The sequence below is a fragment of the Chrysemys picta genome, chromosome 3 (genome assembly GCF_011386835.1).
Source record: "Chrysemys picta bellii isolate R12L10 chromosome 3, ASM1138683v2, whole genome shotgun sequence".
Classification (NCBI taxonomy): Eukaryota; Metazoa; Chordata; order Testudines; family Emydidae; genus Chrysemys; species Chrysemys picta.
The window spans coordinates 114,003,847-114,030,414 of NC_088793.1; the positions used below are offsets into that span (position 1 = coordinate 114,003,847).

At 41.2% G+C, this 26,568-nt stretch overlaps 1 protein-coding gene across 5 annotated transcripts in view; it reads left to right on the plus strand.

The window, feature by feature from the left end:
* Positions 1-26,568, plus strand: part of PLEKHG1 (pleckstrin homology and RhoGEF domain containing G1) — a 216,714-nt gene that overhangs the window by 39,260 nt on the left and 150,886 nt on the right. For 3 of the 5 annotated variants that reach the window (XM_065588805.1, XM_005280454.5, XM_065588801.1), the window contains exon 2: positions 24,314-24,388. The exons of 1 other annotated variant lie outside the window; for it this stretch is intronic. In XM_065588805.1, the coding sequence (XP_065444877.1) occupies positions 24,340-24,388 (49 nt within the window). In that variant the 5' untranslated portion in view covers positions 24,314-24,339. Of the gene's footprint in view, positions 1-24,313; positions 24,389-26,152; positions 26,252-26,568 lie in introns of all 5 variants that reach the window. One more of the 5 variants, XM_065588802.1, reaches the window with a different exon arrangement.

Consider the following 26,568-nt stretch of genomic DNA (forward strand, 5'->3'; position numbering starts at 1 on the left):
AAGATTACTAGATTTTTTTTGATGATCTCTACCCTGTTAAAAGCTACACACAGCTCCACCAAAGTATTTTATTTAGCTTTTTAATACAGTTGTTACAAAAGTTGAATTATTAACTATTAGTTTCAAGAACTTGAAGGAAATGATGAAACCCAAAAGATCTCCCAAAATGTTTCCAAATTGTGGGTGGTTTTATATACTGTCCATATCAATTAGAGTAAGTAAAAGACACACTTTTAGTTTGAACTCTGAATTTCAGTGTTTTTGTAGTTTAGGCCCAGCCTTCATGGTCTAATTTTTTTTTAAGCTCCTAAAAAGTAAAATGAAACCTTGTCAATACGCACAGTGCATCTAACTCCATGGTGTGATGGATAGTTAATTTTAAACAACGAATATATTCAATCATGGTTGTGTTTGTGTTTTTTTGTTTTTTAAACAGATGTGGAGAAGAGAAAAGGGCATTTAGCTAAAGGAAATTACCTTCCCAAATATAACCTTTTTAAATGATGTAATTTTCCCCCCATATGTTTTCTGAATAGAACTAGTGTTCTCATACAGGGCAAGTAACAAGTTGGGTTTTAGCCATACAATGTTGAGCAATAACTCTAGATTTTCTAGGTGAGCATATTGAGATAAGAAATTTCATTTATGGAATTAGAGATTGTGCTTCTCCCCCCCCCCCCCCTCCTTTCGCTGGAGAACACTATTTTAAACTTAAATCAATTTTTACTCAGTTGCTTTTTCATTAGTCAAATTTATTCGCTCAACAGACATCCAGTTTCTGTTGAGATTATTTTTATTCAACTCCCACAATGTGTGTAGTTTTAGTTTTACATGCAATGGTCTTTAAAACTGCTTAACATAGAACCTAGAATGACGGAACCATGTCTCATCTTTCTAATCAATATAAAACACTTCCAGGATCACATTCATTGTAATGGCAGCTGGGTATAGCCCTGATTTAGCAAATCACTTAAACATGTGCTTACATTCCTCCCCATTTAGCAAAATACTTTAGTATGTGCTGAAGTACTCTGCTAAATTGGGGACTCTAGACCCCGGTTTTTAATTGCAGTGTAACTGTACACTGTATGTGAAGCTAATGTGTGGAGGGGATTTGTCTTTCCCAAGAAAATCAGTCCATGAGTTCTGTAGATAATTGCAAACTTCAGCTTCAGGAAATATATTATTTGCAAGCCACACTTCAACAGTTGCACTTTTGTTGGAGTAGTTTGATAAATAACATGTTGCTTTTATAGGAAATGTCTCAATTTAAATTGAGACCATTTATTCAGGCAGATTAGAAGCTAGTATAAAGTATGTTATTAGTCTGTTTTTTATTTCCTCCTCTTTTAATGTATATCCAAAATATCTTGGTGGGGAAGAGGGCATGAACTAGTGCACCAGTGAACTGCCCAGATCGAATCTGGGAGGCAAACGGAATCAGCATTTGGATATCTGGAGCTTGTCTGAAGTTTTAACCCATGACTGTTTTATGTTCTCTGCTGTGTACAGTTTCTGATAGCATTCAGTCTGTGATCATCAGCAATACAACAAAAGCCCACAAATCATTGAACATAATCAAAAGGATAGACAGTTTATTTTTTCCTTCACTCTTCTATAGAAACGAATTAGTCTTACTTAGTGCGTCAATATTTGACTCTTTTTTCCCCCCTTTAACTTAATTGGTCTTTACTGTTGTTCTTTGGAGAATAACTCAAACTATTATTTCTGAAAAAGCCTGTTTTGAGTACTACGTGAGTTTAGGTATTGTGGAGCTCTTATATAAGCCTTTTATTTCAGCATACTGCAGTAGTTTGTTACTGTCCTTAATACTAATTATATAAAATACCAGCCAGGCTGTCTGTATCAGCCGTTTCCCTGCTATTTATTATTAAATCAAAACTCTTTGTATTTCCTACCATGAACATTATGTTGGGAAGAGTGAGTCAGTGGAGTATGTGAGTATAAAGTGACAGTTACCCATTATTATGGTTTTAAATAGGGGGTTTTTTGGTCATGAATAACTGTCAGCAGTGCCAAAGCAAACATTCCTTTGCATCCTTTTTCTCTTGCTTTCCAAAACCATTTACAGTTGTAAAAAGAAAATCTGTCTTGTCTTTTACTGACTCTGCAGCTAATTTGTTTAGGAAACTTTTTAATGGAGTAAATGGGCCTTCTAGACAACACTAATTTTTTGGCGTTTATTGGCAGGAGTCAACGTCTGCTGGAGGTTCCATAATTTTTCTAACGCAATAGCTGTAAAGTTTAAAGAAGAAGAAAAAGAAAAAAAACTCAACCATGTAACTCTCAAACATTTTAGCGAGAAGAGATAATTAAAACCTGTTGAATGCATAGCTTTAGAATGCAGAATGTAGAATAGATTGTATTGGGGTATATGAAAAATAGTATCTTTTATTTTGGTTTGATGCACAGCATTAATTTTGTTACTATCCAAACTACTTTTAAATTTTAAAAACAGTGCACAGGTACATTCCTTTAAAGTCTGTGTGTATGCACAGTATGCATTTGGTGCCAAGAAGAGTTTATTCAGATGTTAATTCATTTTATAGATATTTCTTTAAATGGCTGGAATTTAATTCATAATGCTTTATCTTGTAAAAGTAGCATGCTCAGTCCTGAGGGATTGTTGTTCTACTAAAAGCTTTTGGGCCAATTAAGCATAAGTGAGGCTCTGTAAAGGAGTCCTGACTATTTCTCTCCTGAGGTGGTGATGGCTTTAATACAAGGTATTGATTTATTGAATCAGGTATGTGAACCAGGAAGATTTATGGGGTTGTAAAAGGCTTTCTCCCCTATCTCAGTATTTCTGGCCTGAAGCATTCAAAAACCTTGAGTCAGGTAACCAAAATCAAGAGAATTGTTTTAAAATCATGAGCTTTAGCTCCCTCCCTTCTCAATTGAGATTTTATTTGTCTTCTGGATTTTTTTAGGCCTTGATGGTACGTTTCGCTGAAACCATGAGGGCTAGAAACTTATTTTCAACAACCCAGATGAAAAGATGGGAGAGGTATTTGGACAAAGACATTTATCTGGATAAGTCGGTCTTTACTTGGGAGAAGGGATATACATTTTCAATTTGTGTAGCTCATAAATAATTTTTTTAAATCAATTTATGTATAGACAGCATTTGACTCCAGTTAAGATCATCATATTTTTGCTACTAGGTAAGTGCTCTGTTGGAGGGGTTGTGAGGAAAGGGAAACCTATGGCAGTTATGTCTGGGCATGGATGGCTTGGGGAAGAAATTATTAAAGAGATTAATTTTATGGCAAAATGCCAGGATCCTAGAGATCCCCTTACCTGCTTACTTAATGTTGCGGTAAAGCATCTACATTTTTAACAGAATGACAAATGTTTTCCTTATTGTTAACAGCTAGATTTTTGTATAGTACTTTACTGGAAAAATTTGACTCCTCCTTTGGAACTGTGATATAGTAAAATATGGACTGTTCTTGTGAAAACTTTTCATTACAAATACATATACAAGAGAAGTGCAAAAAAGTGGATAGGTATTGAGAAATTTGGTTAGCCTTTTTAATCTACTCAGAGGAGGAGGGCTGCCCAGCCAGCAAACCAGAATCTTCAGCTAGGATTTTTGAATATTAACCTGAATAGGTAATACACAATGTAGTATTTTATTGTAACTTTGCCTTAATAAAAGCGGCGGGGGGGGGGAGGGGGAGTTTCTCATGTAATCCCATGATTCTCTGTAAGAGAGACACCAAAACACTGCAAGACCTACAATAAAATCACAAAAGTTGGTAACACTTCTGTCTGCTTATTACATCAAATAAACATGTTGCAGTCTTAATACACTCTAGTTTGAAGGCTAGGAACCTTCAGTGAAAGAGTAGAAGTCTGAAGTACAAGTGTCCGATGCGGTGTTAGCAAGTGGATTACATTCATGTATAAACATTTTTCTCCAATATGGGAAAATCCTTCATATTATATTCTAGCTCAGCAGTTTTATACTGCCATATATCACTGTAGCATTTGAGAGCCTATAAATTGGACTCAAATGCATTTAACATTCAGAAATATTTGTTACCTTTGTTTGTTGCTACTTTCCAAAGTTCTTTGCATTTAAACAAAGCCTTTGTTTCCTCACATCCTATCTTTTTCCTACTACTTAATCCTGTGGTGAAGTCATCTGGCTGAGTTTGTGACACTACAGTCACTTTCAGAACAATGAGTTGTGATACCCTAAGCACAGGCTGAAACAAAAAGAGAAGCTTCTGTATTAAACACTCCCATGCAGCTCCAATAATAGAAAAATAATCAGCAGAAGTCTAATATGCCTTAGAAGTAAATCTCAGGGGTCTTCTTCCACATATCCTACCTCAGAGAAGTCTGGGACTTTACTCTCTTTAGAGCCATTTCCTTAAGATTACTGGCAACTGCTAGCCATTTGTACAGACAATGTTTGTAACCCAGGATTTGCCCTTGCTGATGATCTCAACTCCTGACTCTGTTTGTACCATCAGAGTAGCAGCAGCAGCCGCGTCTGACTGAAATTCGAAATCTGTGATGCAGGTGCTGGGAATTGGAGAACCAAATTAAAAAAATTAATTCTAAAAGGGAAATGAGCATGTTTAGATGTCTTTGAGCCAAATCAGAGTTTATAGGAACAGTTTTATGTTTTTTGAAAAGTAGTTCTGGTGTTTGACACCAGTAAGACCCATATTTCCTTAAGGTTTCTTTCCTTATGTGAATGCACAAGAAAGGCATTCATTAGTGCTGGAGGAAATGGCTTCATACATAATGAAAGACCTTTGTTATAAGCTAGCGTTACTGGTCAAATGGTGCTGTGCTATAATTAGTGGTATATTGTCAGTCATTATGGATTTATGTGCACCACATTTATTAGTGTTAAATCTCTTTGCAGTCAAGATTAAATGTATCTAATTGTTCTCCTTGTAGTTCTGTCAGTCTTTCGTGCCTAGGCAGTGCATGTTTCATCAAGAAGATGAGATGCTGAAGATCAATAAATACCAAAACCATGTGTTTCAACTTGAGTGAAGTGTGTGTGTGTGAGAGAGAGAGAGAGAGATGAACTATTACTCTGTCATGTGTATACGTGATCTTGACTCCCTCTAGTGACTGAGGGTATGTCTACACTACGAAATTAGGTCGAATTTATAGAAGCCGGTTTTATAGAAATTGGTTGTATACAGCCGATTGTGTGTCCCCCCACATAAAATGCTATAAGTGCATGAAGTCGGCGGACCGCATCCACAGTACTGAGGCTAGTGTCGACTTCCGGAGCGTTGCACTATGGGTAGCTATCCCACAGTTCTCGCAGTCTCCGCCGCCCATTGGAATTCGGGGTTGAGATCCCAATGCCTGAATGATGCAAAACAGTGTCATGGGGAGTTCTGGGTACATGTCGTCAGGCACCTCCCCCTCCGTCAGAGCAACGGCAGACAATCGATTCACGCCTTTTTATCTGGGTTACCTGTGCAGACAACATACCACGCCAAGCATTGAGTCTGCTCAGCTCAGCTCACCGTCGCCATATGTCCTCTGGATGCCGGCAGACGTGGTACGGCATTGCTACACAGCAGCAGCTAATTGCCTTTTGGCAGTAGACGGTGCAGTATGACTGGTAGCCTTCATCGGCGATCTGAGTGCTGGCAGACATGGGACTGGCAGACGTGGGGCTGCTTTGCACACAATAGCAGCCCCTCGCCTTTTGGTAGAAGATGGTATATTATGACTGGTATCTGTCATCATCGTACTGCAGTGGCTGTCAATCATGGGCACCTGGGCAGTCTCGACAATGATGGCTATCAGTCGTAGTATGCTATTTTCTGCCAAGCGCCCAGTATTTTCTGCCAAGCAGCCAGAAGATGCCGAGGGCTATCAGTCATGCTGCACCGTCGTCTGCCAGCTTAAGATGTAAAAAATAGATTTGTTCTGTATTCATTTGCTTCCCCCTCCCTCTGTGAAATCAATGGCCTGCTAAACCCAGGGTTTTGAGTTCAGTCTTTGGGGGGGGGGGCATTCTGTGTGACAATTGTTTGTGTTTCTCCCTGATGCACAGCCACCTTTGTTGATTTTAATTCCCTGTACCTGTACGCCATGTCGTCACTCGCCCCTCCCTCCGTCCGTCAGATACTAGTTTCGCGCCTTTTTTCAGACCAGACGCCATAGCACTGGGATCATGGAGCCCGCTCAGATCACCGCGGCAATTATGAGCACTATGAACACCACGCGCATTGTCCTGGAGTATATGCAGAGCCAGGACATGTCAAAGCAAAACCAGGACCAGCCGAGGAGGCGATTGCAGCGCGGTGACGAGAGCGATGAGGAAATTGATATGGACATAAACCTCTCACAAAGTACAGGCCCCAGCAATGTGCAAATCATGGTGTTACTGGGGCAGGTTCATGCCGTGGAACGCCGATTCTGGGCCTGGGAAACAAGCAGAGACTGGTGGGACCGCATCGTGTTGCAGGTGTGGGATGATTCCCAGTGGCTGCGAAACTTTCGCATGCGTAAGGGCACTTTCATGGAACTTTGTGACTTGCTTTCCCCTGCCCTAAAGCGCCAGAATACCAGGATGAGAGCAGCCCTCACAGTTGAGAAGCGAGTGGCGATAGCCCTGTGGAAGCTTGCAACGCCAGACAGCTACCGGTCAGTCGGGAATCAATTTGGAGTGGGCAAATCTACTGTGGGGGCTGCTGTGATCCAAGTTGCCAGGGCAATGAAAGACCTGGTGATATCAAGGGTAGTGACTCTGGGAAACGTGCAGGCCATAGTGGATGGTTTTGCTGCAATGGGATTCCCAAACTGTGGTGGGGCGATAGACGGAACCCATATCCCTATCTTGGCACCGGAGCACCAAGCCACCGAGTACATAAACCGCAAGGGGTACTTTTCAATGCTGCTGCAAGCCCTGGTGGATCACAAGGGATGTGTCACCAACATCAACATGGGATGGCCGGGAAAAGTACATGCTGCTCGCATCTTCAGGCACTCTGGTCTGTTTCAAAAGCTGGAGGAAGACACTTTCTTCCCGGACCAAAAAATAACCTTTGGGGATGTTGAAATGCCTATAGTTATCCTTGGGGACCCAGCCTACCCCTTAATGCCATGGCTCATGAAGCCGTACACAGGCAGCCTGGACAGTAGTCAGGACCTGTTCAACTACAGGCTGAGCAAGTGCCGAATGGTGGTGGAATGTGCATTTGGACGTTTAAAAGCGCGCTGGCGCAGCTTACTGACTCGCTCAGACCTCAGCAAAAAGAATATCCCCATTGTTATTGCTGCTTGCTGTGCGCTCCACAATATCTGTGAGAGTAAGGGGGAGACATTTATGGCGGGGTGGGAGGTTGAGGCACATCGCCTGGCCACTGATTACGCACAGCCAGTCACCAGGGCGGTTAGAAGAGCACAGCAGGGCACGGTGCGCATCAGAGAAGCTTTGAAAACGAGTTTTGTGACTGGCCAGGCTATGGTGTGAAACTTCTGTTTGTTTCTCCTTGATGAACCCTCTGCCCCACCCCCCCACCCGGTTCACTCTATTTCCCTGTAAACCAAAAATCCCACCCTCCCCCTTCGAGCACCGCTTGCAGAGGCAATAAAGTCATTGTTACTTCTCATTCATGCATTCTTTATTAATTCATCACACAAGTAGGGGGATAATTGCCAAGGTAGCCCGGGATGGGTGGGGGAGGAGGGAAGGAAAAGGACACACTGCAGTTTAAAACTTTAACTCTTATTGAAGGCCAGCCTTCTGATGCTCGGGCAATCATCTGGGGTGGAGTGACTGGGTGGCCAGAGGCCCCCCCACCGTGTTCTTGGGTGTCTGGGTGAGGAGGCTATGGAACTTGGGGAGGAGGGCTGTTGGTTACACAGGGGCTGTAGCGGCGGTCTCTGCTCCTGCTGCCTTTTCTGCAACTCAGCCATACGCTGGAGCATATTAGTTTGATGCTCCAGCAGCCGGAGCATCGACTCTTGCCTTCTGTCTGCAATCTGATGCCACCTATCATCTTCAGCCCGCCACTTGCTCTGTTCATCCCGCGATTCAGCCCGCCACCTCTCCTCTCGTTCATACTGTGCTTTTCTGTAGTCTGACATTGACTGTCTCCACGCATTCTGCTGTGCTCTTTCAGCGTGGGAGGACATCTGGAGCTCTGTGGACATGTCATCCCGAGTCCACCGTTTTCTCCTAATCTTCACTAGCCTCTGTGAAGGAGAAACATTTGCAGCTGGTGGAGGAGAAGTGGTTAAAAAAGACACATTTTAGAAAACAATGGGTACACTCTTTCACATTAAATTTTGCTGTTCACGTTACACAGCACATGTGCTTTTGTTACAAGGTTGCATTTTTCCTCTTATATTGAGGGCCTGCCAGTTTGGTGTGTGAGATCACTCACGCAGTGCCAGGCAACAGATTTCGGCTTGCAGGCAGCCATGGTAAGCCACAGTCTTTTGGCTTTTTTCACCTTCTTAACATGTGGGAATGGTTTCAAACAGTAGCGCCCTCATTTCCCATACCAAGCACCCGTTGGGTTGGCCATTTAAAATGGGTTTGCAATGTAAAAGGAGGGGCTGCGGTTCCCGGGTTAACATGCAGCACAAACTCAACTAACCCCCCTACCCCCCCACACCCAATTCTCTGGGATGATCACTTCACCCCTCCCCCACACCGCGTGGCTAACAGCGGGGAACATTTCTGGTCAGCCGAGCAGGAACGGGCACCTCTGAATGTCCCCTTAATAAAATCACCCCATTTCAACCAGGTGACCGTGAATGATCTCACTCTCCTGAGGATAACAAAGAGCGATAAGGAATGGATGTTGTCTGCATGCCAGCAAACACCGGGACCATACGCTGCCATGCTTTGTTATGCAATGATTCCAGACTACGTGCTACTGGCCTGGCGTGGTAAAGTGTCCTACCATGCTGGACGGGATAAGGCAGCCCTCTCCAGAAACCTTTTCCAAAGGCTTTGGGAGTACATGAAGGAGAGCTTTCTGGAGATGTCCCTGGAGGATTTCCGCTCCATCCTCATACACGTTAACAGACTTTTCCAGTAGCTGTACTGGCCGCGATTGCCAGGGCAAATTAATCATTAATCATTAAACACGCTTGCTTTTAAACCATGTGTAATATTTACAAAGGTACACTCACCAGAGGTCCCCGGTGTGCCCTCAGGGTCTGGGAGCACGCCTTGGGTGAGTTCGGGAGTTACTGGCTCCAGGTCCAGGGTGATAAACATATCCTGGCTTTTGGGGAAACCGGTTTCTCCGCTTCCTTGCTGCTGTGAGCTATCCACATTATCTTCATCCTCCTCTTCCTCGTACCCCGAACCCTCTTCCCTGTGTGTTTCTCCAGTGAAGAAGTCATAGCACACAGTTGGGGTAATGGTGGCTGCACCCCCTAGCATGGCATGCAGCTCTGCGTAGAAGCGGCATGTTTGCGGCTGTGCCCTGGACCTTCCGTTTGCCTCTCTGGCTTTGTGGTAGGCTTGCCTTAGCTCCTTAATTTTCATGCGGCACTGCTGTGCGTCCCTGTTCTGTCCTCTGTCCTTCATGGCCTTGGAGACCTTTTCTAATATTTTGCCATTTCGTTTACAGCTACGGAATTCAGCTAGCACTGATTCATCTCCCCATATGGCGAGCAGATCTCGTACCTCCCGTTCAGCCCATGCTGGAGCTCTTTTGCGATCCTGGGACTCCATCACGGTTATCTGTGCTGATGAGCTCTGCGTGGTCACCTGTGCTCTCCACGCTGGGGAAACAGGAAATGAAATTCAAACGTTCGCGGGGCTTTTCCTGTCTACCTGGTCAGTGCATCTGAGTTGAGAGTGCTGTCCAGAGTGGTCACAATGAAGCACTGTGGGATAGCTCCCGGAGGCCAATAACGTCGAATTCCATCCACACTACCCCAATTCTGACCCGCTAAGGCCGATTTTATCGCCAATCCCCTCGTCGGAGGTGGAGTAAAGAAACCGGTTTAAAGGGCCCCTTAAGTCGAAAGAAGGGGCTTCGTTGTGTGAACGTGTCCAGGCTTAATTAGATTTAACGCTGCTAAAGTCGACCTAAACTCGTAGTGTAGACCAGGCCTGAGTTCAGTGACTATACAGCTAATTATATTGCAGGGCTTAACAAAAACAGATTTGTGCTTTTGGTGTTGAAAGTCACAGGTGCAATTCCAGACAATTGGTGTGTGTGTGTGTGTCCAAACCTCTTTACACAGCAAGAAGAGAATGTCACTGTTCAAGAAGAAGAAAGCTAAGAACTACAGTGCAGAAAAGATCCAAGCAGTTTTGAATACAGTCTGTTTAGGCTGAGAAAAGATTGAAGTGTGTTACAAAGCCAGTCCAGTCTAAAAATGCTAATGACTCTTGAAAACGTCAGACCATTGTGTGCCTAATTCTTGCCTGTATTCTGTCCTTTGAATGTGTTTGTAGATTAGATTTTTAAATCTGATTTCCTTATGTAGTCCTAGATAGCATCCAGCAGTAAAACTTAATTTTTGTAAAAAGCAAATCCAGAGAACATAATGCTATAGAAATCCAGGTACTGTTTATCTTTAAAACTGTGTCCTAGCAAATTTTTATAATGAAAACCACATTGTTTAGATGGTACTGTGGAAACATGAATCTGATGCAATGCATTATACCTGGTGTTATGTCTTAAATCAGGGGTGGACAAACTTTTTGCCCCAAGGGCTACATCTGGGTATGGAAATTGTATGGCAGGCCATGAATGTGCACAGAATTGGAGGTTGGGGGGTTGGGGGGTATGGGGTAGGACTCTGACTGGGGCTGAGGGCTCTGGGGTGGGGCTGGGGATGAGGGGTTGGAGGTGCAGGAGGGTGTTCCGCACTGGGACCGAGGGGTTCGAAGGGTGGGAGGGGGATCAGGGCTGGGGCAGGGGATAGGGGCACGGAAGGGGGTCGGGGTGCAGGCTCCAGGCGGCGCTTACCTCAAGGAGCTCCTGGAAGCAGCGGAATATCTCCGCTCTGGCTCCTATGCAGAGGCGCGGCTAGGTGGCTCTGTGCGCTGCCCCTGCAGCTCCCATTGGCCATGGTTCCTGGCCAATAGGAGCAGTGGAGGTGGTGTTTGGGGTGGCGGCAGCATGCAGAGCCCCTTGGCTGCCTCTGTGCATAGGAGCCAGAGGGGGGACATGCCACTGCTTCTGGGAGCCACACAGAGCCATGGCACGCTAAGAGTGGTGCAAGCCCCCGACCCCACTCCCTGGCTGGAGCGCCGGAGCGGCGCAAGCCCCTGACCCCACTCTCCAGCAGGAGCTTGAGGGATGGATTAAAACATCTGAAGGGCTGGATGTCGCCCCCCAGGCCGTAGCTTGCTCACCCCTGCCTTAAATGCACTGAAATCAAGCTAACACAGAACACACTTCCTGCTTGATGATCAGTATATTTTTTTGTGAGCACGTCAGTAGTGTTCTGTGATCTGCACTGGCTGCTGTATGCTTTCCTGATGGAGTTTGTGTTGATTTTTACCTATAAACCATGAAACCAGACTGCCTCTTTATTAGTGTGATACTGCCATAAGGTGCATTCCTGGAAGAGCCTAGGCTTAAGCCAGCCATCTTGTCCCCGCTGTCTGAAATAGCCAAATTTGCTGAACTTCAGGATGTGTTACAAAGTCTCTCAATATTCCTTATGCTTTGAGGGACCAACAGTGTGTTCAGGACTAGTATGTATAGATGAGGTTGGGTACCATTTGGGTTAGTTTTACTTTAAGTACTCCTGTTCTACTTTTTTTCTAGTTATTGTCTGATTTTTTGAGGGCGGGGGATTGAGGAGAGGCTACTGGCTTTATTTGCATCTGTACATTTGTGCATATATGTAGTGTATGTATGTATGTATATATGTATGTGTGTATATTTATTTATTTTTATAAGTCCATAGAACTTTGCATAGGAGCTTCCATGCTTTTTTATATTGGTGTTATAAATCAAAGTAAATGAAATAAGGGTAGAAAATGGTTTGGTTCAGAAACTGCCTAGACACTGAAGCTAAGCAGAACCCCCTCAGATAGCCAAAAGCTATATAGAATTATCCTGCCGGTTTGAGGCTGATCTGTAGCAATTGACTAAAGCTACTAAAGAGTGGGTATCATCCACAAATTACAAAGGAACACAATGTTGCATTCTCAGGAAGTAGCCAGTGCCACCTGCAGGAACTATGTTGCTACATGTTGTTTCTGTAGTTCAATGTACAGCAATTTAAAAAAAACATATGAGATAGATGTAACAAATTTGAATATGATCATATCAGAGGATGTTGTATTCCATTTTTTACTGTATAGATAGCATCATGATGATGCACAGTTTAGGATAAATTGTTTGGTTAAATAATCCCCAAACAGCAACACTAACTAAACCACAGAAATATGGGATGATATGGACACCACCTTGCTTACACTAGGAAATAACCATTGGAAGTTGCCTACTTGTAGATGCTTTCTTTTTTCCTGGAAATCTTGTGAAAAGTATTACATGTACCAGTACAGGAATTACTTAAACTGTGGGTAAAGGATGAGGGAACCTATGTGTGATGGAGATCAGAGGTAAGTATTATTCCTGGACCACTGTCGAGTTTATAAATCATGCAGTGACTCCTGCATTGGTTTACACCACATTACTACTTCAGAAATAGAGATCTATATTTCACTGTTTCACTGTTCAAAACCAGTATTTGTTCATCTCTGGTATCGATACCCATCACTGACTACTCGAACATCTGCCAGATTAATAGATTGGTGTAACGTGGTTCCTAGTATATGTTTGAATTTTCATTTTTCTTTCTCCTTCTCATCTTCTCTGGTTATAGAAAACTCTGCTTGGGGTAGGTTTTCTTTTTCTTTTTTCCCTTGGAGGATTGGGAGCAGTAGTTGTAAAATGGAAGGTCTCAGAACATTGGTCAAATTCTGGATTAGTCTGATCTCTTCAGGATGTTCATTTGGCATCCCTTGGTGGAGAATGCCTTATCTTTGGCTCTTGCACACTTTATCCTGGATTTCATGAGCTACATTGCCCCAGAAAAACGTGCTGTCTTGGTTCACAGATGGAGATGCCATAGCTGGGATCTGATCCACTAATGGCTTTGAAGATCATTACCAAGGCCTTGAGCTGGCACTGGAAGTGGATTGGTAGCCTGTTATGAGCACATTGGCTAACTCATGGAGAAAGCAGACACCCACATGCTGCACAAACTGGAATTTTTGCATTGTTTTCAGATTAGACAATAATTCAGTCCAGAGGTGACAAACGCATGGAACACTGTGACCAGGCCTTCATTTGGGAGGAAAGGCTGAAGTTTCCTAGAAAGTAGGAGAGGGCAGGTGGTGTGTGTTTTGTCACTGGTGCTACTTGAACTGTTAGGTTCAGTGATTGTTCATCTAGTATCCTGAGGCTTTGCACCATTTTGATGGAAATGGGGTGGTGTGGTGGTGGTGGTGGTGGTGCATGCCTTCATTTGATAAGGAGGACAGCATCTCTGCTAGCTCCTCAAAGTGCTCCCCTTCACACCAACATAACGTAGATCTTGCCTGGATTGAGTTGAAGCCAGCTGCTCTTTACTCAGGAACTGGTCTCTCGTAGGTGTTGTGACATCTTAATAGTAGTGATATTGATTGCAACTATGGGGAAAAGATATAGAACTGAGTGCTGTCAGTGTGGTGTTGACAGTGGAATTCATGGCATCTTGCTTTAACTTTCAAGTGGTCTTTTGTATATTATGATATGCAGGGAAGATAGCACAGTCCTCTGTGGGACTCTGCAGGATCATCGGGAAGAAAAGCAGTTACTCATCAACATCCTCTCTGGTTTCTGCTGGACAGAAATGAATGGAACCATTGTGCTGTGCTGTGTACTCTATACGGGAACTTCTAAGGTGAAGATATCACCAACTTAATATTTATTGTAGACAAGAACTCTAACTTTCAAGAGAGGGGTCTTAAGCTGCTGGAAACACAGGAAAAGAATTAAGGCCTTTGAACATTCTTAACTCTGCATGGGGGCTGCCCGAAGCCGGTAGCGCTGGTGTAGCTCGGCTCTTAAACAGAGCCGAAGAGTCAGGGGAGGAGCAGAGCCTCCAGCCGCGGCGGCTCTGCTCCTCCTCGACTCTTCGGCTCTGTTTAAGAGCCGAGCGCTACGGGCTTTGGGCAGCCCCCATACCTCCGGACCCTGCGCCGCCGGAGCCCGGGAGGGGAAGTGCCCGGCTGGGGGCGCAGGGTCCGGAGGCAAGGGGGCTGCCCGAAGCCCAAGCGCTACCGGCTTCACGGTTTGCCGGGCAGCCTCCAGACCCTGCGCCCCCGGCTGGGCGCTTCCCCTCCCGGGCTCCAGCTGCGCTGGGGAAGTGCCGGCCGGGTGTGCAGGGTCTGGGGGCTGCCCGGCAAACCGTGAAGCCGGTAGCGTTCGGGCAGCCCTTTCTGCGTGGCTGGGAGTGGGAGGGAGGAGGGGGCAGAGTTAGGGCGGGGAAGGGGCAGAGTTGGGGCGGGGCTGGGGGTGGGGAAATGGGTGGGGCCAGGGCCCATGGAGGGTCCTCTTTTCTTATTTGCTAGATATGGTAACCCTATTGTTGCTGGTGGTGCCTACAGGGAGATGTTTTGCTTGTCTCTCAAGAATTAGGCTATGTCTACACTACAGACCTGCAGCTGCGCCACTGCAAGGTCTCCCGGGTAGTCACTCATGCTTGCGTGCGCATGCGCGCTCTCTCTCTCTTTAAAAAAAAAAAAAAAAAAAAAAAAAACTAAACCACCCCCAATGAGTGGTGGTAGCTATGTTGGTGGGAGAGCATCTCCCGCTGACATAGCGCTGTGCACACGGGTGCTTTTGTCGGTGAAACTTATGTGGGTCGGGGTATGGTGGTTGGTGTTTTTTTTTTTTTTTTTTTTTTTTTTTTTTTTTTACTGATTTGTTTAGTTCAAATAAGAATCCAAACACTGGGAGGTGTTATTTCAAACTGCTGACCCTTTTTGGAGTACAATTAGTGATTGCTGCTTTTATTAAGGCTACACTTTAGGAGAGTTTACTCATTGTGCTGTTTCCTTATGTAATACAAATGAATTGCATTTGTTGTGTTCCTTTTTAAACACCATTTAATCACTGATATGCTATTCACTGTGCATTATTTTGAACGTTGCAATGAATGGAAATAGCTATAATTTTTGCTCTGTTTTTTGGAGCACTTCATTTTTGTAATATTAAAGTTAACTTCTTTTTTGCTTTTTCTGTAACTTCTGAAATATTTGCAGCAGTTCTTGGTTTTGAGAGGAAAACTGATCTACCATTAGAAAGTTCAAGAAATTTTTGCTCGGAGACCTCCCACTGGGCCCATTTGGGTGGCCCTGGCTGATTATGGCATGTAAAAATGCATGGCCGCAGATCTGCATGCTTTTGGTTACTGTTAGAGCTTTGCTTACTTTACTTGAGAAACATAAACAGTATAGTTGTATTTATTCATAATATCATGGATAAATGCATATTGCATTTCAAGCTTCCTAACTGGGTACTAATAATAAAGAGCTCTTATGTAGCACTTTTCAATGTTCCTGCAAAAAACAGTAATTAGAATCACAAATACTGTAACTTTGGAATTGTAAGTGTCATGTGGCCTAATAGTTGAAGCCACAAAGGACAGGAATAATAATGGCTTTGTCAATAATTGCAGCTCAAATAAAAACATTCAAAAGTGTCCTGTAAGATTATTTTTTATGAGGTCCCTTGTATGAATGAACCTGCAACTGTTTGTAACCCAGAAGTTCACAGTAGGATTGTTGTATACATTGATTTATTTTGATTAGAAGGTAAGCAGGGTTGCATTCTTCTATCTCTTATCTATCTATCATCTACAAGAATATAACCCCAGCACTACTTATGGCCATTGCAAAAGGAAAGGATCTCTCCCTTAATTTGATAAGTAGGTGTTATATCCAACTGCTATTGGTATGGCCAACCCCAAATGATCAAAATTCATGTTAATATTCCCTTTCAAGCAACAAACAAACATGAGACTGGCGTAACAATCATTATGAATAATAATAAATTTGGGGTTCTTTTAATCTTTCAACTTTCAACACTTCCAAGCTTTTTTCTGCAAGTATGAGGTTTAGAAACTTACATTATTTCTTAAATGAAAGCTGAGATTCTTGCATAGTCCCTTCCTTCCAGGAGCTGTGGTTTTGAATAAGACGACATGTCGTTGGCGATCCCTTGAGGTCAAGGATGATCTTTCACAGGTATTATTTTTTATGGGTCCTTTGGTGACTGAGGAGTCCAATCCTTGAGTCACAGGCTCGGCTCTTTGGCAGACATTGCAGGTGGTGTTGGAAGTCAAGTTTGGGCCATGATTGTTGTGTGACTGTTGTCTTTCCTTTCTTGCATTTTTCTGTGACCAGGGCAAGGCAATTTTCCTCAAAAGTGGACTCTCTGACAAGTCTTTGCCAGTTATCCCTATCATGGGCTACTGTGTCCCAGTGTGTGGTGTCTATGCCACATCTCTTAATGTTTATCTTCAGAGTGTCTTTAAAGCATTTCGTTTGGCCTCCCTCTTTCCTTTCTTCTTTGGTGAGTTGGGGATACAGCAGTTGTTGTGGTAAGCATACATCAGGCATGTGCAACAGTACCCGCTCCACCTCCACTGGTGCTGGATAATCAGGGCCTTAACACAGAAGATGTTGGCCTCTGTGAGGACACTGACGTTAATGTGACAGTCCTCCCACTTTATGTTGAAGATCTTCTGCGGAAAGTGCTGGTGCTGCCATTCCAGGTTTCTAAGGTATTTTCTATAGGTCACCCAAGTCTCTCAACTGTAGAGGAGAGTTTGGATTACCACTGCTTTATAAACTAAAAGTCTAGTGTGTGTTCTGATGTTGAGATTTGCTGAACACCCGATGAGACAGTCTACCAAAGGCAAGTCTGGCACAGCGAATTCTGTGCGGAATCTCGACATCCATGTCTGCCCTCTGTTAGAGATGGCTGTCAAGATAGGCAAAGTTCTTCTTTGTCGATGTAGATCTTCCTTGCTGGGTCTGATGATTGACCGGGGGCTGGCTGGTTGAGAACTTTTGTTTTGCCGATGTTCAGAGTTAGCGCTAGGCTTTTATAAGCTGCAGAGGAACAATTAAGGGCTGTTTGTAGATCCTCCTTTGAGTGTGCAACTACAGCACAATCATCAGTGTACTGGAATTTGGTTATTGTTGCTGATATTATTTTAGTTCTGGCACGGAAATGACAAAGGTTGAAGAGGTTGCCATCAGTCCGATATTGGATGCTAATGCCCTGTGGTAGATAGTCATGGGTTAGTGTTTTCATAGCTGCTAAGAACATGGAGAAAAGGTTTCAGAGTAGCAGCCGTGTTAGTCTGTATCCGCAAAAAGAAGAACAGGAGTACTTGTGGCACCTTGAGACTAATTTGTTAGTCTCTAAGGTGCCACAAGTACTCCTGTTCTTCTTTTTATGGAGAAAAGGGTGGGTGCCAGTACACGACCTTGTTTTATGCCAGTTCGGATGACAAAGGACTCAGAGGTAGAGCCACTGCACAGGATGGAGGCAGCCATCTGGTCATGGAGGAGTCTTACAATGGTGATAAATTTGCTTGGGCAGCCAAACTTTGACCTGATTTTCCACAGAGCCTCATGGTTGACAAAAGTCAAAGGCCATATACAGCTCCTGATGGTGTGTTTTGACATTTTTTTCTGGATCTGCCTGGCTGCAAAAGTCATGTCGGTGGTGGCTCGTGATGGTATGTAGCCAAATGGACTCTGGCAGTACTTCCTCTGCAGGAGGGAGCAGGCGATTCAGATAGATTCAAGCAAGAATCTTCCCAGCAATGGAGAGGAGGGCAATGCCTCAATAGTTGCCACAGTCAGCCGTGACTCCTTTTTTGAAAATGGTGATGATGTTAGCATTACTTAAGACATCATGCATCATAAGACTCAAAAAATTGTGTTAGTTGGAGCACTGTCTTCTTTCCTTGGAAAACGTTTATGTCAAAGTTCAGGCTGTGTATTGATCATGTTTTTACTATACTTATATTAAAGTCCTATCCTGCAAGTGCTTATGTATGTGAGTATTATGTATTTACTCACACGAAAAGCCCCATCGAGATCGATCTGTCTGTACAATACAGAATTCGGGATCAAGGCCTCAGTTTCTAACTTGAAAGTAAGTCTTGCTGTTGCACATCTCTCCTTCTTCCCCCAGCCTTGCCATTCCTCTAATCAAAAACACAAAACTAAAAAACTGATTTGTGAATTCTGTTTACCTAAATATCCAGCAAAGCGGAAGCTGTTATCTTGACAACTTGATGATGCGAGTTGGAAGGAAAAAATTGCCTTTCTTAATCATCAAACTGGATTCCTGCATTTTAAGTAGAATTTAAAATTGTAGCCTTCACTTAGTCCTGGTTGTTGCTGCTCAGAATAGATCTAGACAACACTAGGGTGACCAGACAGCAAATGTGAAAAATCGGGACAGGGGGTGGGGAGTAATAGGCGCCTATATAAGAAAAAGCCCCAAATATTGGAACTGTCCCTATAAAATTGGGACATCTGGTCACCCTAAGACAACACTGGGGTAGAAAGCTTAAGGACAGGTGTAAACTGATGCTGCCGCTGTTGCTAATGCTGGGGGAACTGTGCTAGTGCTAGCGTAATGGTGGTAAACTTCTTTAAATTGTCAGTGTAGAAAAATCTAGGATGATCAGTAGTACATTTGATTAGGTTTACTGGTTTTATGAAACCGTGAACAAGTATTTCTAAGCAATGTTTTGGAAATTTCTTTTTCTAGAGCAAATGGGTCTTTTAAACTTATTGCATATTTATATAGGTGAATAACAATTTGAACATTGTAGCAAATCACAAACTTTAGCAGCGCTGTATTATATTTACATACAGTAAATTGGTAAGTAGTGAAAATCCATCAATGGAATGATGGTGTTGAAATTCATTTGGATTATCCAAGTGAGTTCTTCTAACAGACACCCATTAAAGCTGTTGAAAGTACGAATCGATTCAGTAAACACCGTGTCTTGTGTGGGGTAATTGAATAACTCTGCTTTCAATTTAGAACTCCATTATGAAAAATGTCAAGGTCATTCAAATGCCAGCTTGAATCTTGTTTGTTTTTTGTGCAGCAAACAATAGGGCATGCTCAGTGAAGAGATGGAGACATGCATGACATTAGAGTTCTAAGATGTGAAAATTGGCAGGTGTCTCATTTTAAATGTAATGTTCTCTGGTAACAGATTGGTGTGTCACAAAGGCAAGGTTTAAGATGAAGCAGAAGGGAATGATGATCTATAATGTGAAGAAGAAGTGGTTTGAATTTATACTTAAAAAAAGCAGCAGCAGCAGAGGAAAGACAAAAAATGAGTGGCCAACAAAATAGTTTTATGTGTAAATATTTTCTTGCTTCTATTTAGCCTCAGTAAAAAGTTCCCCTTTAAAAAAAAACCATAGATTTGTGGAGGAGATTAGGAATTTTATTTCATTAAATGGTCACTGGTATTTTAGTGATTAATACCACTTAAATGTTTGTTAATGCCATAAAAAGAAGAACAGGAGGACTTGTGGCACCTTAGAGACTAACAAATTTATTAGAGCATAAGCTTTCGTGGACTACAGCCCACTTCTTCGGATGCATATAGAATGGCCACGAAAGCTTATGCTCTAATAAATTTGTTAGTCTCTAAGGTGCCACAAGTCCTCCTGTTCTTCTTTTTGCGGATACAGACTAACACGGCTGCTACTCTGAAACTTTTTGTTAATGCCATGATGCTCAAAATGAAGACACACTGATATCCATGTTTTATTCTTTATTTTTAAAAAGTTTGTAGAAGTCTGCATTTGTAATATGAAACCTGTTTTTTAAAAAACCTAGAGGTTATAGAAACAGTTCTCTGGAATTCTAAAAGGGGTGGTATAACAACATAAGTAAATGCAGTATTTAATTCTTTCAGTCAAACATATAAGGTAATTGATTAGTACCTATAGGCCTTACTGAATAAAGAGCATTTGACTTGTATACTAGTTAAATATTCACAAACAATATGCATCATTGAATCCAAAGTGATGGCATTGAGCTTGCCAAGACAGTAGAATTAGTGTCTGTGTATTTATTCCAGCCAACTGTTTCATGATAAGCATATGTAATTCATTTCTAGTAATCTGTTTGTTTGAAAAGCAGATGGAGATGAAAAATTAATCTCTGCTGGAGAGTGGCTACAACTTGTGTTTCTATTTTATTATAAATTTGAATTTTTAAAAGGATTTCTAGGGAACTTTTCTTAAATCATGTGTCAAGACCATGCTTGTTTAAATGGTGTGGGAGGTTGTACAACTGCCCTCCATATAACCACATGGATGGTGATTTTCAACTCCTGTATAAACTCATTATCAGTGAATGCAAGGTGGTGAGAATTCAGAAATTATAATCAACTACTTCATAATAAGTAGTAGTCTAATTATTTGTGGGTGAAATTTACCTGCTAGGTACCAAATCTTGCAGATCTTACTCAGGCAAAACTGTCTCTGAAGTCAATGGGAATTTTGCCTGTGTAAAGACAGTGTAGGATTTGTCTCCTATATTCTTATGTTGAATTCCACCCTGAAACTTGTAAGACCATGCCTATCATTTCTAAGCTTTGCATGTATTTTTAAAATTGTGAATGCATCCATAGCACTGGACAGCCATGTCTGGTATAAATATGCCTGAGAAATCAGAAATACATTGTATTGTTGCATTTTATATATAAAGATCATTTGATAAAGGTCAGTGCTGAAATGTTTATTTTTGTTCTAGGGCTGGCAATACGGATTTGAACAAACCCTATGTATCAGATATGGGCCTAATGGTTTAAAAAATCTGAAGCTCCTTATTTGATTAACACACACTCTATTCCCTAAGTCACCTTACCAAAGTTAAGATGCAGAAGTCTTCCAAAATGCTGTATTTGGTGACCTTGTAGACCATTCTCTGAATTCCAGGGCATATCCATACAAGTAAACCAACTCCCTTGTGTGAGGAAGATGTTATGGACAGAAAAGTTGAGCGAATTTTTTTTGTATGCCTTTTAAGCTTCTAATGGCATAAACTGGGCTGCTATTACTTAATATAAAAATGTCTAGTGCCATAGACTGCATTGCACTTCATAAACCATCACCAGACATTTTCCATTCCCCAATGAGTTCTCTCTGTTTCTCAGGTTGGAATGCAAATTCTTTGGGGCAGAGAGCTGTCTTCCGCTCTGTTTCGTACACCTGCTGTCAGAGCTTAACTAATAATAAGGAATGTATTTTTAACCAGTAATGGGAAAATGTTAAAATTTGCAGAGGTTTAAAGGTAGAACTTGAAAAATGTTTGACACACACTAGTTATAAGCCAATACAAAAGATGATTCTTTAGCATAAACCAGTGGCAAAATCTTATTGTGAAGTTCATTCAAGTTGAGAAACAGATTGGGAGTTGAAAAAGCAGGAAGGCTTGTTTTTGTTTTCCAATCTATAAATAAAAACTAGATGTGAGAGAATGACACCTACAAGTTCTAAAATCTTGAAGGATGTGATGATAGTGAATTGAACTGATTGTTTCTTAACTACAGATAATACTTTCTTTGTTTAATGAATCAGTTAGTTTTAAATACAAACATGTATTGATAAACTTAAGAAAAAAATATGTATACTGAGTATTTAAGGTAGCCTTATTTAACTAATGAAAAAAAAACATTTTTAAAATGCTGTTTTTGTGCATTTTAATTGAATTCCAATATCCATCCAAATGCACCTTGCCAAAGGTAAAAAAACCAGCAAAAAACTATAGTAAATAAGAAATGCATCATTTGCTATTTTATAACATGATAAAAATGTAAAAATTAAGAATCTGAATAAATTTAAACTATGCAATTGCTTAAAGAAATGTAGATAGACATAGTGTATTCTCCTGGTTAGCAAAAGAAGTACAAACTATAGTGTAAAGACTATACTTAATTGTGAAATCAACATGTTTTAAAGGTTACTAACCAATGAGAATCAACCTCTTTCTTTAGGGAAATAACAAACAAACAAACAAACAAAAGTACACATGCAAAACAAGATTAAAATCAATTATTTTTAAAGCAAGGTTTACTGCTTGCTGATTTTTAAATCATGATTAAAATTGATATTTTAAATCACTTAGACTGATTTTAAATCAATCTTGTTAGACACTCCTAAACTGGATGAAATGACTGTTGAAAGGTTGGAAGAAATAAATGTGTATGGTATTGCTAAGAGATGATATATAAGGTATAGGGTGTGACTGGGAATGGGTGGTGGTGATCTACAAATGTTTGAAGGGTTTAAACCAGAGGAAAGTCAAAGTATAAGGCTGGTGCAAACAGGCCAGGAGTAGTGGGATGCCACTGAGAGGGAAAAGTCAGGATGAATTTCAGAAAATACCTCCTGACAATTGGTTCCATTAGGCTGTGGAATATTCTCCCAAGGGAAGTTATTAAAAGCCCTGTTGAAGGGAAACACCCAGAAATAGGCTGCACAATACACTAATAAATACTGTGTACAGTTATGAAGGTCCTGTTCCCCAAAGGTGTTAACATAATCCAGAAAATGTCCAGCATTAAACAAGGGCTGGGGCCTGCTTAATACCATGGTGAACACATCATTAAAAATCCTTTTAACCTTTTATTAAAGACAAGGAAAACCATTAAAGCATATGAAATATAAAGTATTGAATAAGGCTTTCATTTTAACATCATCCCTTGTTCCCTTTCCATTTAGCTAGAGAGAGTTTTTAGAAGGAAAAACTGCCTTGTTTAACAGTCTATTAGATGGTGGTAACTGTCATTTGGGGGAAGAGAGAAGAAGTTAACTGAGATTGGCTTCAGCTGTTGCTGTTGCTGTTAAAGTCTGATCCTGTTTGATTCCAGGTGGTGGTTTGGGATTCAGCTGGAGCTGGTAGAGGTGGTGATGTCACCTGGGTCCCTTTTTCTGGCCTAATCTGGTCATGATGTCTCTCAGGATCAAAATGATAAACGCCCATTATCCAGGGAAATGGTGGGGGTGGCAGTCATGATGGTGAAGCGTACTCCAATAGCCAATCTTCCTCTCCAAAGTCTCTCTCTTTAAGGACCCACAAAAGGAATGGTGGGTGGAGTATAGGGTGCAAAAAATCGGGACAGGGTTGGGGGTAATAGGTGCCTATATAAGACAAAACCCCAAATATAGGGACTGTCCGTATAAAATGGGGACATCTGGTCACCCTAGTGGAGTAGCCTATCCCCTCATTATTTTGTCTACCATCTTTCCAACACACCAATTTTCGTTCACTGATTTCTAGTTCTGCATTTTACGTGTTTACTGAGCATGATCTTAACACAGCCCTTAAGTTATATCATTAGGCTTTTTTTGTTTGGACTAATTCAGTTTGTCTCTCTTTTGCACCATTTCCCACTTGTTGCTATAGGTTTTTGTGACTTCTTGTGAACTTTCATATACACCTCTACCCCGATATAACGCTGTCCTCGGGAGCCAAAAATCTTACCGCGTTACATCGAACTTGCTTTGATCCGCCGGTGTGCGCAGCCCTGCCCCTCCGGAGCACTGCTTTACCACGTTATATCCAAATTCATGTTATATCAGGTCGCGTTATATGTGGGTAGAGGTGTACTTTTAATAGTTGAGGGTAAATGTCATAATTATCACAACAGGCCCTGCAGTGGCAGGGAGAGGAGTGACCTAAAAGATCTTTTCTCTCTAAATTCTATGATTCTGTTTTAAGGCTGAGATCACTAACCAAAATAAAGTAATATTTTAAATAAGCAAATACTATTTTTCAGACTTAAGTAAAAACATTGTTTTTTAAAAAAGCTTAAGACATCTACTTTGACGTTACCCTCAGAGTAACAATTTTGTTACTACTTTGGCTAACATGTGGCTATGAATAGCCCTTCTATTGAATGGTTGCTACAGAGGCTTTTGATTGAGAATTCACTTAAAAAAAAATTAGGACACTGAGACAAAAACCAAACAACATCCAAAACCATTTCTACTTTGCCTTGATCCTCTAAAGTTATTGCACATATCTGTCAGGTTCATTGCTACATCCAACTGTGTTTATAAAGCCTTAGCACCACATTTATTAATCTGAGATTCATATTATCCTGTTGAACAACACTTGTTGAAATGAATGGCATTCTTTTTTGCAGTGTGAGAGTGATCTAGGCTGAAATTGTATCCCTAACCTGTGGAAGGAAAGGTGTCCTTCAGCTGGAATGTACTGGCTTTGCTTTAGAATACTTTTCTTTCTTTGTCCCTCAGGTTTCACTAAGCTGGTCTCAGCTGAGATGCCAGATAAAACACCAGGGGGTTCAGAAACCATCCCCAGGAATGAAGGTTAGTATTCTCATTAGTATTCTCATTTTCTCTGACTAAATATTGCAGGCAAGAAACTTTCAAACATTTTGTGACTTCAGCCTGTGAAAAACTTTTAAAAAAATTTAAAAAGAGAGAGAGAGAATTGGCTTTTCAAAGATATGACTTATAGGAGAACTAGGAAAGCTTTCCTATATTTATGCCTAATTCAACACATTTACTCCTCAAGACAAATTTGTTCAATATTGATTATTTTTCACTTATTTGTGAATAGCCTTTTTTCTATAATCTTTATTTCTTGATGGTAATTAAATGCATAATATTTGAAAAGATTTAGAGCTGTCCAATGACCTAATAATTTTTCACCTTTTGGAGAGGGTGACTAGTCTTCTGCAGTAAGAATAATGGGAATACTCCTATTGCCTAAGACTAATATTTTCAAATGTGGAAGACTTAAGTTAGCCACCCAGATCTGTATTTAGGCACTTAAATAAGTGGTCTAAATTTTCACAGGAGCTGAACTTGTGTAGTTCCCATTGAACTTCAAATGCTCAGCTTCTCTGAAAATCAAGCCACTGATTTTTTAGATGCATTTAAAAACTTTGAACGTGGTTCCTAGTGATAATTTGTCGTTGCAAATATATCACATGGTCTTGTATGTTGAGTGGTCTCCTCTTAGAATAGTCCCAGGACTAGAAATAAAAGGGCTTTCCAGATCAGCATTGAGGTAATTTGACAGAGCTTTGTGGTGGAAGCTTGCAAAGCTTGTGCCTGTCTCTGTGATCTGTAGCACACTTATCCTTGCTTTCATAATTACTGTATTCCCTCAGTCTTTTTTTAAATAATTTGTTATGAAGGTAATTTTCAATTCAGGTTGCTTTACCCTACTCTCCATATTGATTTTTTAAAAAGAAATATATAGCTTAGAATTGAGATTTTAATATTTATAAAGTATCTTTTTTGACACTGAGCCAGTGATATCTAGACCTCAGTTGTCACTTTGACTTTTGAAAGATATCATGTAAAATTTTATAAATAACAGCAGACAAATCATTCCTTTTCCTTTGAAAACTAGATGTGTTTGTCTACAAAGAGCCTGTTTAAGTTCTTGTTGTTTAATTTACAAAGTGGTTCGGTAGGCATTGCTAAGGGCATTCTAAATGCAAGATTGAGACACATGCAACTTTACACCAAACCCTTCAAATGACTGCTTTCAGGACAAACCTACAGATATTTTTATGTGCCTAGCCTATGAATAATATATCTTGTGCAGTAAAAGTGTTGTGATTATTTAAGTACACTTAGAATTGATGTTTGTATTCTTCTTCTGTTAGAAATTTTATTTGGAGCAGATTATTTTTGCATACCTTGTTGGTTGTATTTCTTAAAGCAAATTACAAAAACATATTTATGGTTGTCTGTGTAGTATCATTAGTAAAGCATGAGTGGGTTTTTATGATGTAAAATTACCTTAAATTCCATGTGGAAATATTAGATTACAGTTTCTGAATTGTGAATACATTTACAATTTGTGTATGCAGGTGTTAGTCATTCACTAATCCTTTGCTTCCCAGAGAAGAACTGGGATAAACTAGCACTTGAATATAGGAACAATTGAAAAGTTTGTGTGCAAGTTTGGAAGAAAACTACTTCTGTGAAAGATAATGTTATTTTTTGTTACTATAATGCATTTTAATTCACCCACTTCAGTGTGGGCCAATATTCTAGTAAATGGGGCTTGTTTGTAAGGTGGGTTTTTTGTTGTTGTTGTTTTTGTTTTTTAAGCTCTCCTTCAGGAAGGAAAAAGGGACAGGGATTTAAGGGGACTCAGAAAGAACAGAGGGAAAGGAAGTTTCAGTGTATTTCCCCTCTAAACCTGGAAAGGTAACATAGATCTCTTTGATGCCTCACCTTATGGCTAGACAGTAGGTCTATCTTTTGCTCACAGCTTTCTACCATGCCTTGTTTTCTTTCTTTGTTCTTGTTGCAAAACCAGTTGGCTATTATTGCTCTTTTGGGCTTCTATCAAAGTTATACACTCCTCAAACATCCCACGACCACCAGCGTTTCCTCCAATCAACCTTAAACACAACACTTTAGATTACTGTATTCAGAACACAGCTAAACATGGGGATTGGCCAAAATGTTGTCTATTTAGAAATTTGCATTAGTACCTGTCATAAGGTGGCTCCTGACTGGGA